This window comes from Drosophila miranda, chromosome XL (assembly GCF_003369915.1).
Source record: "Drosophila miranda strain MSH22 chromosome XL, D.miranda_PacBio2.1, whole genome shotgun sequence".
In the NCBI taxonomy this organism is placed as follows: domain Eukaryota; kingdom Metazoa; phylum Arthropoda; class Insecta; order Diptera; family Drosophilidae; genus Drosophila; species Drosophila miranda.
Genome location: NC_046673.1, coordinates 23,747,964 through 23,763,293, shown reverse-complemented (window position 1 = coordinate 23,763,293; position 15,330 = coordinate 23,747,964). Strand labels below are relative to the sequence as shown.

At 48.0% G+C, this 15,330-nt stretch overlaps 3 protein-coding genes across 3 annotated transcripts; 1 reads left to right on the top strand and 2 right to left on the bottom strand.

Moving 5' to 3' along the window:
* Positions 1-2,216: 2,216 nt before the first annotated feature.
* Positions 2,217-4,382, bottom strand: LOC108156683. Its single transcript, XM_017288327.2, has 3 exons — positions 4,273-4,382; positions 3,915-4,199; positions 2,217-3,840 (listed from the first exon to the last, which is right to left on the bottom strand). The coding sequence occupies exons 1-3, from the start codon at positions 4,324-4,326 to the stop codon at positions 3,619-3,621; spliced, it is 561 nt and encodes a 186-aa protein (XP_017143816.1). The 5' UTR covers positions 4,327-4,382; the 3' UTR covers positions 2,217-3,618.
* A 314-nt stretch (positions 4,383-4,696) lies between these two features.
* On the bottom strand, positions 4,697-6,930 carry LOC108156665 (mitoguardin). The gene is made up of 3 exons (XM_017288287.2): positions 6,409-6,930; positions 5,134-6,348; positions 4,697-5,074 (listed from the first exon to the last, which is right to left on the bottom strand). The coding sequence occupies exons 1-3, from the start codon at positions 6,475-6,477 to the stop codon at positions 4,766-4,768; spliced, it is 1,593 nt and encodes a 530-aa protein (XP_017143776.1). The 5' UTR covers positions 6,478-6,930; the 3' UTR covers positions 4,697-4,765.
* Positions 6,931-7,048: 118 nt separating this feature from the next.
* LOC108156656 lies at positions 7,049-15,278 on the top strand. Its single transcript, XM_017288273.2, has 9 exons — positions 7,049-7,164; positions 7,429-7,677; positions 9,251-9,430; positions 9,515-10,389; positions 10,462-10,614; positions 10,696-12,294; positions 12,352-12,491; positions 12,571-12,702; positions 12,767-15,278. The coding sequence occupies exons 2-9, from the start codon at positions 7,464-7,466 to the stop codon at positions 13,284-13,286; spliced, it is 3,813 nt and encodes a 1,270-aa protein (XP_017143762.1). The 5' UTR covers positions 7,049-7,164; positions 7,429-7,463; the 3' UTR covers positions 13,287-15,278.
* The last annotated feature ends 52 nt before the right edge of the window (positions 15,279-15,330 follow it).

The window sequence follows — 15,330 nt, the reverse complement described above, 5'->3', positions numbered from 1 at the left end:
GTGTATATATATATATATTTACTATATGCTACATACATTTAAGCATACGAAACACACCTATATCTGGTCACTTGTAAACCAATAACAAGCAGAACTAATGCTATAGCTATAGAACTATAGTATAGTAATATTTGTAATTATTTGTAACACACACACACACACACGAATTATACTATATACACACACATATACTTTATACATTGCATACACACACGAAACACAAAAACACAAACACACACACAAAATGAAAGGAAACAAAAACAATTATCATGATAGCCTTACACACAGATGACGATTACCGATTACCGATTACCGACTACCGACTACCGACTATCGATTACCAATTACCGATGGCGGACGATAATTCTAAGTGTTTATTCTTAATATAATAAGTTTTTTTTCTCCTCTTAAAACTATTATCGCATAGGTATCCCAAAACACAGATACACAAACACACAAACACACATCAATATACATATATTGATCGATAACCAGACATATTTATCGATATATATTTTTTCTTATTTATAATGCAAAAACCAACTTAAGTGTAGATTTTAGAAACTTGTTCCTGTGTTGTTAACAAATTGAGAAATGAGAAAGCAAAAAGCATGCATACATTTAGTTGAAGCATGCACACACACACACACACACACATCCACACACAACATGCATACGTACACATATATACATACTATAATTAAGTGAAGACAAACAAACGAAAAGCAAACCAACAAATACGAATCGTTAGCAATAATAAAACAAAGCAAAATAAGGATCTATCATGTTCTTTCGAGCAGTGTAAGAAACACACAAATAACACAAAAGCAAGCAGAGCCAAAGCCAGCAGTCGACAGCAAAAAAAAAGCAAACGCATAATAAAATAAAACCAATACTCATGACAGGCCGGCAGCCCCGCCGCCGCCGCCGCCGCTGCCGCTGTAAACCACCACCATAAGTAGTCCTGTAAATAGCATTTTATTTTTTTTTTTTTGAAATGCGATTATGTCGTGCCTTCAGCCTTCGACAAGCAGTTACCAGTTAAGCAGTAAAACCGTAAAGCAGTGTAGACAAAAAAGAAACAAACGAATGAAGAGAAAAGCAATCCACTAGCCAATTGTACAATCAATCAATCATTGAAATAGAACTCGCAGCACCCTCCCGAATACATTTGTTGGAATGGAACGTGATGGAATGGAGTGGAACGGAATGTGTGGGGCATGGGGTATCAGAAGATCAACTAGGCATAGGATTTTTGTAAGAACTGCCTCAGTTTCTCTATACTATATAAGCAACATAATCACACCCTCGAGAGACCTTAGACATATGAGACCCCCAAAAACGACTATACATAATTCTGTTGTTATGCTTTTCATATCGTTCACACCTTACCTTAAGCATAATCAAGAAAATCATATTTCATTTGCTAAGAAAACCAAGAACTAACAATACAATATATATAGAAATGTTTTTACATCGGAATATGCCTTTAGGGAACAAATTGCAAAAGAACGAGATGGAGATGTGAGTGGGAGGAGCGACTAGCGACTAGCGAGTAGCGAGTAGAGAGAAGGAATGTTGTAAACAATTGCAAAATCGAAGTGCTTGAAAACTAGAATCTAAGAGTAGATCTTAAGTTAGAACGAAACACACACAAAAACCAACTACCATTAACCAATTGAAAATGAAACAAAAAAAAACAAAACAGAATACTAATGTCTAAGCCAAAATGCATATAGCAATTTAAGAACTAGAATCCTAGAAGAATAAGCTCCTAAGGATCCCCGAGATACCCCCAAAACCGATCTGTGTGTAGATAGATAGAAGAAGAGATAGAAGATAGAAGGGCATTACAACAAATATTACAAGAAAGTTGAGATTCTTATCGAAAGGTGTGCATATATGACATATGACATACACTTTAAACTGCCTTTGAAAATAACAAAAACAAAAGCCTAGGATTATAGGAAATTTATGAACGAAACTAATTATATACACACGACAAATATGAAAGAAAGAAAATGAAATGAAATGCTTAGCAGAACGGCAGATGAGTGGTGAATGATGAATGATGCTTATGATTATTGAATTATGTATGTAGCTATGACGACCCCGAGTATGACAAAAAACCGTACTAATTTTTTGTGTTGCTATTTTCTGTAATAACAATAAGCCAACAGAGAAAGACCACAAGTAGTTGTAGAACGAACACCAGATAAAGGAGCAGGAAGGAGGAACACGCCTAACTAATGTGTATTTGGTTTCATATATAGAACACTTTTGAAAGAAACAACAAAAAAGTAAATATAGTTATATAGTATACACCACAATACAAGTACGAGTATGAGTATGAGTATGAGTATATATATATTTTTTATTATTATTACGTATTTAAACAGACGAGAGAACAATGAAACAATGTAAGATGGATGGTGTGTGGATGGAAAGAAATCAACAAAATAGCATAATTCTGTTTTTGTTTTGCCGTAAAGACTGCATTATACCAACAATTAATTATATACACAATTATTATATATCAATTTATATATAATAAATAATGTGTAAAGACGATCGAGATCGAAAGAGAGAGAGAGAATAAAGAAAGAAGAACGAGAGAGATGTGAGATGAATAAAGGAAAGATGTTTAGGCATTAAAACAGAAAAATTGATAAATAAACTTTAAAAAAAAATGATACAAAAAAAATATGAAAAATATTAAACAAAAACCAAGAAACATTTATTTACTAGCACCTAAGCGCACTGGACCAGAAAAAGAGACAGAGAAACAGAGAGAGAGAGATCCATAGATCCAGCGATCCAGCGATCCATCGATCCCCAAGGATTCAGATCCAGATCCAGAGCCTTAGAGGCTCTCTATACCGACGCGATCTATACAGAACGAAAAGCAAAATAATGATGTGAAAACAACCTTACCAAAACGTGCTAACCCCAGGGGGATTTCCCTTCCATTAATAGTTAAGAAAGGCGGATTGTAATACACCACACAACAACCCCAAAATCACCAAATTGAAAGATAAATCAATTGGTATTAGTCGTAAGTTTAGATGATAGTACTACTACCCCCATGGCAGTAGTTTGTATAAGAAAAGAAACAAAAAAACTAAAAGTTCGATTTCGATTTCGGCAGAGGTCTCCTCTCCGGTTGCATACTAATCGTATGGGTATAGGTGTGTTCTTTGTTGGATTTTCGAGAGTTTGTAATGGTTTGCATCTGCATCTACTATATCAAGCAATTGCCAATGTACACATACTATATATATATATCTACCATATACATATGCCACACAAAAAAAAAGGCAGAGAACTCATCTGATATACATATGTATGTTTAGTTCCACGTATATTTTAGCGTCTCCGAAGTCCGAACTGCAGTCCCCGACAGCAAACCAACACAAAAGCAAACCAAATGAAAGCAATTTGTTTGAATAAAACTCAAATACATAAATAAGTGCGTTTTTCTTCATTATATATATGTTTAAAACATGAAAATCAATCGAATTCTGCGAGGCCTAACAGGGAAATTGATAGCCGAACGGCAGGATGTTAAGCCAGGAGGCAACAGCTACTGTGACGCATAGACCATACATAGACTGCTGATCACATAATATATACCGGCTCTTGGTCGCCGTCTGAGCCCACTAATAGGTAGCAGGATGTGTAAATGAAGTAGGCGACGGCCACGATGGTGTTGAGGTCAATGTAGTATAGATAGTAGATGATGAAATTGTTGCACCACACCTCCACAAAGGGCGTCCGCTCGTGGAGTATCGTGGTGGAAATGAGCAGAACCACAGCCAGGACAGTGCCCACAAGCATCATCTACCAGGGATAGTACAGTAGATATGCATAATCGGAATTACGTGGAGAGGAGCGGAAGGGTTCCCGTCACTCACCCCATTGGATGTGACCTGATTGATCTGAAAGTGGCTCATGTACTTGGCCCTCATCATAATCATGACAAGAAACGAATAGACCAGGGTCAGCACCACCGTCCAGCGCATATAGAAGAGCTCCAGGCAGGTGAGATGCGGCAATTGGATGTTGTCCACAATTATGGTCCTGCTGCAGCTTTCGGAGATGGAGCTGTCGTCCGACACACGCACAGACACATGAACGGAGGCATCCGCATGGATGTGCACAATCCTGTTGAGCATGTAGAGGGTACCAAAGCAGGCAATCTGGAGGAGGATCAGGATCAGGATCAGGATCAGGCAAAGCATCATCAATGGGGCTTGGCTCTTCCACACTCACAAAGGAACTCAGCGACAATAGGCCGAAGCTCAAGTCCAGGGCCCGACACATCATTCGATTCGATGCGATTCGATCTTGTTGCAATCAGCTGCCAGAAACGACTGGCCGAGCCAGAGCGAAGTCCATGCCTGAACAGCCGCACCCCCGCTGGAGCTGCGATTGGAGGGTGGGGATGGGAATGGGAATGGAATTGGAATTGGATGCGTTGTCGGTATGGCAGCTGGATTGCTGTTTGGAGCAGGTGTAAACAGTTTTATTTTACACATGTTTTTTCTTGCGACTTAAATGCTTAATCATACAAAATGATGGCGATTCCCCCGGGGTATTGGGTAATGTGTGTTTGTGCGTGCGGGGATGGGAATGGGAATGGGGATGGGTCATGGGTCATGGACTGTGCATGGATGAGGCTTTAAAATTAGTCAACTTTTTGGAGTATATCAAATGTAGTATATGATCCTGGAAGAAGAGTTGGAGAAAGGGCAGACAGGATAAACTACTGGCTAAACTTGACGCCAATATTGTTGACGCGCGTCTGCATGTGCTGTAGGACGTCCTGCGAGAAGTCCTCGATGGTGGTGAAGCGGCTCTTCTGGAAGCTGAAGATGTCGCCCAGGAAGGACAGTAGCTGCTCGCGAAAATAGTGACAAATGTCCCGCAGATTCTCGTTGGGCCCAAAGAAGCCCCAGGCCATCAGCGGTGATATCTGCTCGGATATCACATAGAAATGCGACATGAAGCCATGGGGGAACTTGAGCATGCGCTTCTTGGCCTTCAGCACCGACCACACGGCCGTCGTGAGAGCCTGCCGAAAGGAGAACGACAATATGAATAGTCTTAACGGCGCTCGGTTTCGTTTCTTACCGTCTCTTTGAATCCGTTGGATAACCAACGATTTTGAACCACAGCCGTGACACTGGCTGGCGGTGTGTCCAGATCCTTGAACGAGTCCAGGATGATGAAGTCCAGGCAGATGTCGTAAAAGGTCATTGCCTTGACGTTGCGCTGCTCCAGTTCCATTTGGATGCAGGGCCATGCATTGGGGTCCTTCAGGAAGTTCACCATGTCCTCATAGCCAACGAGAAACTCCTTCGTGTCCTTGTCGCCCAGACAGAGCAGATCGGTGAGTATCTGCCTGCCCGCATCGCAGATCCACTGACCAACAGCGGGGTCTTTGAAGAGAAACTGAAAGGCCAGACGGACGCAGTGAAGCTTGGCCAGGTACTCGGTGTCGGTGCTGCAGTGCACCAGCTCCGCTCGAATGGTGCGGCAGGGCACTGTGTACTCATCGTGGTGCTTCAGAGCGCTCTGGAACAGCGGATACTCCTCGTACGAGGTCTCGATGAAGCCCTCAAATTCGCGCAGATCGGCCACCTGGTCGAGGGCCGAGGCGAAGCTCTCCGCCGAATCGAAATTAGGATCGGAGCCGGCGCGACTGAGCACGCTGCCCGATTTGCGAGAGATGCGGTCATCGTCATCGCCGCCGATGCCACCGCCAGCGGTGAGGCGATCCTCCTCGGCCTCGTCTATGGAATGTTCCTCGCGAAAAAGCACCGATCGCTGGTCAAGGAAGAGCAGCTCGCTCTGCTCTTGCAGCGTGTAGGCCATCTCCAGAAGGTTCTGGATCTCGCGATAGAACTCCGAGTCCTCGGCGGTGGTCAGCGAGGCTGGAAATCCGCCCGGCGAATAGTGTGCGGCCAGAGCATCCTCCCAGAAGTTGATCACCGTGTCCAGGGCCTCCATTCCCATTACGCCCAGCTGCTGGACGGTCAGCTGGGTGACTGCTGTGGGCACAGCATTCGGTCCACCACCACTGAGCCCCATAATGCCAATGGAGCCGGAGGCCATTGACAGCCGATCGGAGTAGGCGATTGTGGAGCCCACCGGGCTGCCAGAGCGTGCCGATGCCTTGGAGCCGGCAATCGATAGCAGATCGTTGGGACTGCGCATACTGTTCCGTGTCCGACGATTTGTGTACTTCCTGGGACGACGCGGTGGACGTGGCGGCTTGCGGCGACGCAGGAAACGCGATAGGACGCCCATCAGAGCCACGCCAGCGGTCAGTGAGAAGATGACGACCTGGTCAATGATGGTTCAGAACGTCAGAGGAGGGGAAGAATAATAATCAGAATTGCTTACCTTTGTGGTGGTGGAGACACGGAACGGTAGCAGGCTACCGCTCCATGTTGCCGGCACGTTGCGATGCATGCTATTTGAATTTTGAACACTTTCGATTTGGATGGGAGGATTGGGAATACTTTTTGTGCGGATGGCTCCCTGCCTGATCTGCTCTCTCTTTCTCTCGCTGATTGTGTGCGTGCTTTGAGGTTAAGCCTCGCCGATACCAGCGCCAACACTTGGACCGCACATTGGCCACTAGGCTGTTGCTTTGCTCATCGGCTCGGGCCTGCCCTTTGGAGTTTGTTGTTTTGCCCTTGTTTTCGTCGAAAAAACTATGGTTTGGCAGTCACTTTTGCACGAACTGATTGCCTTGGTTCACTGGGTGTGCTGTGGCGATGAAAAGGGTTCTTTTACAGAGGTTTTCCTTGCTGCTGGTCAGTCAAAACTTTCACTTTTAGGCCTGAAAACAACAAATTGCATCACAACGTTGGTGGGGCGCGCGGCGCCAGAGGGTCATCAGCTGTCACCCGTGTGTTTACCAGGGCTGGCTCGACAAGTCGATAGCTATCGCCGGGACGATATATTTTTAATATTTAGAACTTGAATTCGTCAGTATATTTAAGGAATATTTTTAAAATCAGACCGTATACTTTGGTATAGTTCTCAGTGTCAGACGACGTCACACTGAAGGCTAAATCTTGTTTGTAAATTTTGCGTAAAACCGTAAAATCGTAAATCCCGTGTCGAACAAAACACTAAGCATTTCTGTTAAAGGTAAGATAAAAGAGAAAAGGTGATTACCGAGAGGTTCCTCCGGAAGCCGCATTTTGCTGGCCTGTCTTCCATGTGGATTTGCCTAAAAAATGGCCAAGCTTACCGAAATCCGTACATCGCGTCACTTTTTTTTTGCGTCTGTTGCTGCCTGCACTGGCATTGGGCCGTGTGTAGCTGCAGTTCACATAAACCTGTGTTTGTGGCTGTGTGTGTGTTCGCGCTGTATTCTGTATAAGCCCTGTATGTGTACCGTTTTCCCCGCAGCATTATCGGCAGCCGGTGCTACCCTAGCATTACAGATGTCCTACTTCGGCGTCTACATTCCGCCGTCCAAGGCTGGCTTTGAGGGCACCGCGTCACAGTGTGCGGGCTCCATAGCGGCGGTGAATATCAAGCCAGGCCCAGAGTCGTCGTCGGCCACCAACAACAGCACGACAGAAACAGCGACAGCAGCATCGTCAAGCGCAACAGATAATCTCAACGTGGACAACTATGAGGATCCCGAATATCCACGTAAGTGCGTTGTTACTTGTTTCAGCTACAGCCACAGCTATTTGGAGGGGGGGGGGGGACGCTTGTTGCTTCCATAGAGCGCGCGCGCGCGGTGTGTGCACACAGCCATGACTAAGTGTTTGTGTGCAAATGCGTGTGTGTGAGTGAGCAAATCCCAAGAAATTCTCGAGGTTTTCGCAGCTGTTTCGCTCGAACAGTAGATTCCACCACAATATCGTATATCGCCCCTATATAGCAATAAATTGGCACACCCACAAACCCCTACCCCTTCGATCGGTCTGCTGTTACTTTTTCTCTGCCTTGGCGTAATCCAATTAAATGCCTTTACCCGCGATTAACTTTGGCTGCCTTTGTTTGCGAGGTACACCGAACAGATGGCCCCCCCTGCCTCTCATCAACAGGACCTTGAACTGCCGCCCACCAACACGACGCACATTTATTGTTGCCTTTACATTGCGCTTTTCCTTAATATGTATATTCTTCAGTTTTCGAGTGTTATTTATAAAGCCAGCTGCACAGTAGTACCACCCAAAAAAAAACAGTGTGTGCGTATGCGTATGCCCCGGATTCAATATTAATATATCCCCAGCTAATGTGTCGAATGCTCCCCGGAACAATGTGGGTTGTGTGCCTCTCTCTGTTCCTGTGCCTCTCTCTGTTCCTGTGCCTGTGCCAGTCCCTGTGACTGTTTGTTAGCCCCCTGCCAACAACAACAAAAACCCCAACAAAAATAAAAACAAAAGCAAAAGAAGGGTAAAAGAACGTATAACAAAATCATCTGCGAATAGTCGAAATGTTTATACCCTTCATCACCTTTATTTGGCAACTAAAATTTGTTTCATGGAATATCTAAGATACTTTAACATTGAATGGAGATTCAATCAATCTTTACTGTAAACTACAGTAATAGCTATGGGGAATTTAGCCCATAAAAAGACACTATCGATTCCCAAAGCCTTGATTGCTGATAAAAATATATCAATAGCAATATGACGATCTACAATACCAGAACTACTAAAGCTAGAACAGATGGATATCTCTGGGAAATTCCATTCCACAGAAAGCTATTCTGTTTTTATTCTTTTACAACCACAGTTTCCGTGGAATTCGGTGAAAAGTCTGAAATGTGGCAAAACACCTGAAAATCCAGCGGAAAACCTGTGCATTTAGCAAAAGCAGGGAGCAGGGAAATGTTGTCGGGGCTTTGTGCCAATAACTGCGTCACACGCATGGTGGTGCCCCCGCCCACTCCCCCTCCCGCCATGCCAGCCAGCCGCCTCTTTGGTTTTGTTGTGGCTGTTGCTCCCTCCGCGCATTTGATTTTGTTTTGCTTACCACATTTCGCGCCCCATCTGGCAATCATTCCGCTCATTCGTTTCATTTGTCGCTTCGCCATTTTCCCCAGTTTCCCATTTTACCATTTCACCATTTCGTTATTCTCTGCTGCTCTGCCATTCGAATGGCGTGACCAGTCGCGTCGCGTCGCGTCTACTGCTCTGCTGGTAGCTAGATCTCATTTATTAATGGTACAACAATCTTCTAATTTTGATTTCGATGCCAACACCACCCACAGCCGACTCGCCCCTGTGGCTAATCTTTACCGAAAAAACCAGGGCGTTGGAAGTGCTGCGACACTACAAGGATGCCCGCCTGCGTGAGTTCCCCAATCGCGAGCAGGCAGAAAGTTACGTGCAGTTTGGATTCGAGAGCATCGAGTCGTTAAACCGATTTGGCTTGGCCAAGCCAGTGAGCAGTAAGTGCAGACAGACAGACAGTCACCAGTTCCCACTGGAGATCTAATACTTTTTTTTTCTTTTTCGTTTTCTCATCCATCCAGAGCCCCTGGCGATGAGCAACAACTTTAAGCCGTCGTCATCGGGATCGTCGGACGGTCCGTACTCCACCTCGCCCACTGCCACCGCCACCTCCAGCAACAGCAGCGGCAGCAGCGGCAGCAGCAGCAGCAGCAGCTGCATCAGTAGCCTGGCCGCCTCCATGTCGAGTATGCTGATTGTGAATCCTCCAATATCGACGCTACCCAGCATTTCCATCAACATAAGCAGCAACAAAAGTGCCACCAGTGTGCCGATCAACGGCAGTAACAGCGGAAGCAGCACTACCACAAACAGCGGCAGCAGCACTGGCACTGGGACTGCGACTGGGACTGCGACTGGGACTGCGACTGGGACTGCGACTGGGACTGCGACTGGGGCCAAGCACGAGACAGCAGGAGCTAGCGGCTCCAGCAGTGAGCGTCCACCATTCCGGGCACCCACCAAGCAGGAGCTTGTCGAGTTCCGCAAACAAATCGAGGCTGGGAACATCGAGCGGCTGAAGCGAATTGTCTGGGAGAACCCTCGCTTTCTCATCAGCAACGGGGACACCCCCACCAGCCTGAAGGAGGGCTGTCGCTACAATGCCATGCACATTTGTGCGCAGTTCAATCAGGCGCGTGCAGCCGAAACGATCCTGAAGATCCTCAACAATCGCGAGTTCACACTTCAATATGTCGGCAAGAAGGCCAGCAGAGAGATGTGCGCCACGCTAAACGACAACCTGCTCGACTACTATTTGAATATGCCCGACAAGGCGCGCGGTGAAACGCCCTTACATTTTGCGGTGAAGAATGGCCACGTGGCCGTCGTTGAGGTCCTCCTTTCGTATCCACAATGCAAGTCGCTGCCCAACTTGGAGGGAAAAGAGCCGAAAGAAGTGAGTTGTTTGCTGTACAGAAAATAAATCAAATCACTTTGCAATCTCTCATCTCTCTGTTGTACCCCACAGATCATTTGTCTGCGCTCACAGCACGCCCCGCCCGAGGCTGTCAATAAGCTGGAGCTGCTATTGGGAGACGCACACTATGTGCCCGTGCTGAGGTCCGTCGCAAATGAGGTGCCGCCACAGGTGGGCCAGCCCTTTACGCCCAGCAAACCGCCGGTAAGTCGTGGTGGAGGAGGAGGAGGATTAACCTCTCTGTATCTGTAACTGTATCTGTATTTGTATCTGTATCCCCATTAGAACTTGAAGCAAAAATCAAGGGACTGCGAGGGCCTCACCATGGACCTGACCATCAGCGCATTGGCGGGACCCATGCCCCGCGAAAAGGCCATGCATTTCTATCGTCGCTGGAAGACGCCGCCTCGCATTGCCTGCAATAATTTGAGTCCATTGGCCTTCTCGCCGTTTACATCGCCGGTGAAGGTGACGCCTAACAAGTCCATCTTCAATCGCAGCCCGAATGGCAATGGGGGAGCAGATTTGTGTCTGGCATCGACACCCGTGGGGCGGCGTGCGCTCTTCAGCCCGAAGGCAGGGGCCTGCAGCTCGCCGAAGCCTTTGTTCCTGAACGGCAAAGATTGCGAGAACAACAATAACTACAACAGCAAGCCGATGAGGGCACCGATTGAGATACCATTGACACCGATACGTCTGAACAGACCGGATCTATTTTTGGCCTATCGCGGGGACGTCCAGTCCTCGTCCTGTAATAGCACATGGCTCGGCGACCAAACCCTCGATATAGATGTGAGCTCGCAGTCATGCATAAACGGTAGCTTCCGTGAGCGTCACATCAAGAACTCGGACATCGAGAAGGGCCTAGAGATGGTGGGCAGACAGCTGGCACGCCTGGAGAATCTCGAGTGGCGCGAGTACTGGGACTTTCTCGACGCGTTCGTTGACATCTCCAGCGAGAGTGGCCTGCAGCAACTGGAGGGCTATCTGCAGCAGAAGGCGGAGCAGGCCCAGGCCGAGAGTGCCGATCCAATGAATTTTGAGGCACAGATTGACGAGTATTTGGATATGGTAATCGCGGATCATCATCAGAATCAGCATCACAGGCATGGCAAGGGCCAGGCTGTGGCGGCATCCGCTGCTGGTTCTGGCCCGGGCTCTGGTCCCAGCCCCACCACCCAGGTGATGACGCCATACACATGCGTGGAGAACTCTCTGCAGGTGTTCGCCAAGCGAATCACCAAGACACTCATGAACAACATCGGCAACATGGTGTCGATCAACGATACCCTGCTCTGTGAGCTTAAAAGACTGAAATCGCTGATCGTCAGCTTCAAGGATGACGCGCGATTCATCAGCGTTAACTTCACCAAGGTCCACTCCCGCATTGCCCATCTGGTGGCCAGCTATGTGGCCAATTCGCAGGAGGTCAATGTAGCCATTCTCATTCAGCTTCTCCAGATGCTGCGCCGTCTCCTCCAGCTGCACGACGCCCGTCGCGATCATCTGGGCTGCGTCTGTAGCAGCCTGGTGCTGATGCTCGAACAGGCTCCGGTCCATGCCGCCCAGCTGCCCGATGCCCTCAAGACCGAGAGTCTTTGTTCGTTCGCCTGGAATACGGAGCAATCGTGCCCCTGTATTTGGGATGCGAATCTCAGTCGAAAGACCAGTCGACGAAAGCGCACGGAATCGATGAAGCGTGCAGCCCAGGCCTCCCAGGCCCAGGACTCCCCAGCACCGGGTTCTCCAACAGCCACAGCGGCAACGGCTGCCATCGTTTTGCGTTCCAAAGTCGAGGAATGGACCTTGCAAAGTCGTTCACGCCGCAGCCGCCCAAACAGCGACAACGACGACGATGAGGACAACAATGTGGAGTTTTTCTTTGTAAGTAGAAACGATAAATAAAACCAAACCTGTGCTCATTTTGTGGCCTCCTTCCAGTACGATTGCAGTAATGGGCAGCAGCAGGACAGCAGTAGTGATGACGAGGAGCTGTTTCGCACTCCGCCGGAGAGCATGTCACCGCGTACATCCATCTCTCCGGAGCCTTCAAGCCTACACTACAAACTCTTTATCTTTGGGTAAGTTTCAAAAATAATATCCCATAATAATATCGATCGCAACTAAATCGCAACCGAAACCGAAACCGAAACCTTGCAGTAACGAGCCAACCAAGCGCGATTTGGATATCCTCAATGCCATTTTCCATATGGATGTGGAGAAGGAGACACTGCCGCACGTGCACGCCTGGAAGACGGCCATGGAGAGCTACTCCGCAGCTGAAATGGCTCTGTAAGCTACTCTATCCCCTTCTCTTTTCAGTTTTGTGCATTACCAAATGTTTTTTCTCTCGCAGTTTCCCATCGCCAACACATGTTCAGAAGACGCACAAGCCCATCCTGTGGACCGGCCCCGGCCCCTCAAAGACTTCGGAGGGCAGCGGCACCATTAGCACCAAACACAGCCAAAGCTCGATTCATCCCAAACGCCTGTTTTCTACACCCAAACTCAATGCGGTGTCATCGTTCGGACGTCGTGGGTCTGGCCCGGCAGCGGCACCGTCGACGCCGCCAAAGCCAGCGCGTTTGCCACGTTCCCCCGGCCAGTCGAATGGCATAGATGTTAGCGTACCGAAGGATGTGCCAGTAAGCACGCCAGTCGAGATAACCGCATCAGCCGTGTCCCCAATGCCGGCATTTGCAGCGGCCGCAGCGGCAACCGTCTCGCAGTCATTCCAAACGCCACTCAACAAGATGCGCGGTCTGTTCAGCAAGTACCGCGAGAGTAGGCCCATCATTGATGATTCGCCGATCATCAATATCAATGGGCAGCAGCCACGCAGATCATCGCTGACCTTGGGGAACAGCAGTGATTAGGAGATGTCACACAGCCCAGAGACAACACCATACCACAGCACACCACACACCACACCAAACCACACCACACCAAACCACACCACACCACACCACACCACACTGTCCACAGTTCTTTCTGGTTTTTTTTGTGTTATGTTGCAGACGTTCGTCCGTTGACGTCCAGTCCCAAATTCATATAAGCGGTGTCATCGTTCGGACGTCGTGGGTCTGGCCCGGCAGCGGCACCGTCGACGCCGCCAAAGCCAGCGCGTTTGCCACGTTCCCCCGGCCAGTCGAATGGCATAGATGTTAGCGTACCGAAGGATGTGCCAGTAAGCACGCCAGTCGAGATAACCGCATCAGCCGTGTCCCCAATGCCGGCATTTGCAGCGGCCGCAGCGGCAACCGTCTCGCAGTCATTCCAAACGCCACTCAACAAGATGCGCGGTCTGTTCAGAAAGTACCGCGAGAGTAGGCCCACCATTGATGATTCGCCGATCGTCAATATTAATGGGCAGCAGCCACGCAGATCACACCACACACCACACTGTCCACAGTTCTTTATGGTTTTTTTTTGTGTTATGTTGCAGACGTTCGTCCGTTGACGTCCAGTCCCAAATTCATATAAGCGGTGTCATCGTTCGGACGTCGTGGGTCTGGCCCGGCAGCGGCACCGTCGACGCCGCCAAAGCCAGCGCGTTTGCCACGTTCCCCCGGCCAGTCGAATGGCATAGATGTTAGCGTACCGAAGGATGTGCCAGTAAGCACGCCAGTCGAGATAACCGCATCAGCCGTGTCCCCAATGCCGGCATTTGCAGCGGCCGCAGCGGCAACCGTCTCGCAGTCATTCCAAACGCCACTCAACAAGATGCGCGGTCTGTTCAGCAAGTACCGCGAGAGTAGGCCCATCATTGATGATTCGCCGATCATCAATATCAATGGGCAGCAGCCACGCAGATCATCGCTGACCTTGGGGAACAGCAGTGATTAGGAGATGTCACACAGCCCAGAGACAACACCATACCACAGCACACCACACACCACACCAAACCACACCACACCAAACCACACCACACCACACCACACCACACTGTCCACAGTTCTTTCTGGTTTTTTTTGTGTTATGTTGCAGACGTTCGTCCGTTGACGTCCAGTCCCAAATTCATATAAGCGGTGTCATCGTTCGGACGTCGTGGGTCTGGCCCGGCAGCGGCACCGTCGACGCCGCCAAAGCCAGCGCGTTTGCCACGTTCCCCCGGCCAGTCGAATGGCATAGATGTTAGCGTACCGAAGGATGTGCCAGTAAGCACGCCAGTCGAGATAACCGCATCAGCCGTGTCCCCAATGCCGGCATTTGCAGCGGCCGCAGCGGCAACCGTCTCGCAGTCATTCCAAACGCCACTCAACAAGATGCGCGGTCTGTTCAGCAAGTACCGCGAGAGTAGGCCCATCATTGATGATTCGCCGATCATCAATATCAATGGGCAGCAGCCACGCAGATCATCGCTGACCTTGGGGAACAGCAGTGATTAGGAGATGTCACACAGCCCAGAGACAACACCATACCACAGCACACCACACACCACACCAAACCACACCACACCAAACCACACCACACCACACCACACCACACTGTCCACAGTTCTTTATGGTTTTTTTTTGTGTTATGTTGCAGACGTTCGTCCGTTGACGTCCAGTCCCAAATTCATATATTCATATATTAAATTGTCGATTCAAAAGAGAGTTTGTGTTCAAGTGTAAGCTATGTTGAATTAATTATCGTATATATATATACCTTTTATATACCCGTCTTTGAAACGTCTATGATGAAACAATACACGAAGCAGAATGAAATCAAGTGGCAAGTGAAAGAAAATAGATTTATATTTACTTTTTTTGTTAAAATTACTGTAAAGAACATAAGCATAATTTAATTATAAACAACAAAATCAACAGTATTCGCTATAACGTTCGGATTTTTCATTAAAATTAAGCCACACTTTACACTCCCTACTCATTCAGATTATATTTTCCCGGTTCCTTTTCCATATGTAATGGTTCTTGC